The sequence below is a fragment of the Charadrius vociferus genome, unplaced genomic scaffold, assembly GCF_000708025.1.
Source record: "Charadrius vociferus isolate BGI_N301 unplaced genomic scaffold, ASM70802v2 scaffold1061, whole genome shotgun sequence".
In the NCBI taxonomy this organism is placed as follows: domain Eukaryota; kingdom Metazoa; phylum Chordata; class Aves; order Charadriiformes; family Charadriidae; genus Charadrius; species Charadrius vociferus.
The window spans coordinates 566,008-567,084 of record NW_009646734.1 but is presented as its reverse complement, the minus strand read 5'-3'; the positions used below and the strand labels follow the sequence as shown (position 1 = coordinate 567,084).

At 66.2% G+C, this 1,077-nt stretch overlaps 1 protein-coding gene across 1 annotated transcript in view; it reads right to left on the bottom strand.

Moving 5' to 3' along the window:
- Positions 1 to 466: 466 nt before the first annotated feature.
- The window catches only part of SLC38A8 (solute carrier family 38, member 8), a gene marked incomplete at its 3' end in the record, with an annotated part of 2,373 nt that continues 1,762 nt past the window's right edge, over positions 467 to 1,077 (bottom strand). Inside the window, exons 6-8 of the mRNA XM_009889584.1 lie at positions 1,009 to 1,069; positions 719 to 918; positions 467 to 518 (exon numbers count right to left, since the gene is read on the bottom strand). Coding sequence (XP_009887886.1) covers positions 467 to 518; positions 719 to 918; positions 1,009 to 1,069 — 313 coding nt within the window. The remainder of the gene's footprint in view (positions 519 to 718; positions 919 to 1,008; positions 1,070 to 1,077) is intronic.

The window sequence follows — 1,077 nt, the reverse complement described above, 5'->3', positions numbered from 1 at the left end:
GCTGCAGTTCTCCATCCCATAGGGTCTTACAAGGGTCCCGGTACCCGGGGCACCTCCCGATGCCCGGGCACATCCCCGGTACCCAGGGCACACCCCTGATACCCGGGGCACACCCCTGATACCCGGGCACCTCCCCATTCCCTGGGCACACCCCTGGTACCTGGGGCTCATCCCCAACGTCCGGGCACCTCCCCGATGCCTGGGCTCATCCCCGATATCCAGGCACACCCCCCGTACCCAGGCACACCCCCGTACCCAGGCACATCCCTCCATACCCACCCTTTAGCCCCACATCCTGCAGCAAGTTCTACTGCTTTCAGTACCTACAGGTGCCCCAAATCCCTCTCTTCGTGGGGCTGCCACCTTGGCCAGGGTGACCCCCAGGGACCCTGCCCAGGCCATGGGTCACGGGATGCCGTACCCTCCCCCTGCCCCTGTCCTTGCCCGCCGACCCGCAGACACTCACTTTTTGCGTGGCCCAAGGGTGCGGGTCCCGGTCATGCACACCAGGCACAGCCCTGTCACCATGGCAGAAGCTCAACCTTGCCACCATGGCACCTTTCACCCAGGCCCCATCACGGTGTCCCCCACAAAGGTGTCCCTGCACCCCCACAACGGGGCCAGGACAGACCACCCACAACCACAGCCCTCCCCTCCCCGCAGCGATGCTCTTGGCACCAGCGAGCCCTCTCCCCTCCCTCCCACCGCTCACTCTTGCCTGGGAAGATGAAGATGAAGAAGGCGCTGATGCCCCCGATGAGCTCGATGACCTTGCCGATGTCGGGGACAAAGAGGGCGATGGCGAGCGTGGTGGCCATCCAGGCCACCGTCAGCGCCACCCGGCTCCGCCGCTCATGCACCTCGGGCACCGTTGTGGTCCCACGCTTGGGGGTCTCCCACATGTCCCGCACCACCGACCTGGGAGGGAGATTGGAGGGGGCTGGTGGCACCCAGCAGAGCTGCAGTGGCCAAGGAGGGGGGACACATGGCTCGCCACCGCCCCCTCACCTGCCCAGCAGCACCACGATGGGGTAGATGGTGACGATGGAGATGCCAAAGAGCAAGCGGGGGGCGATG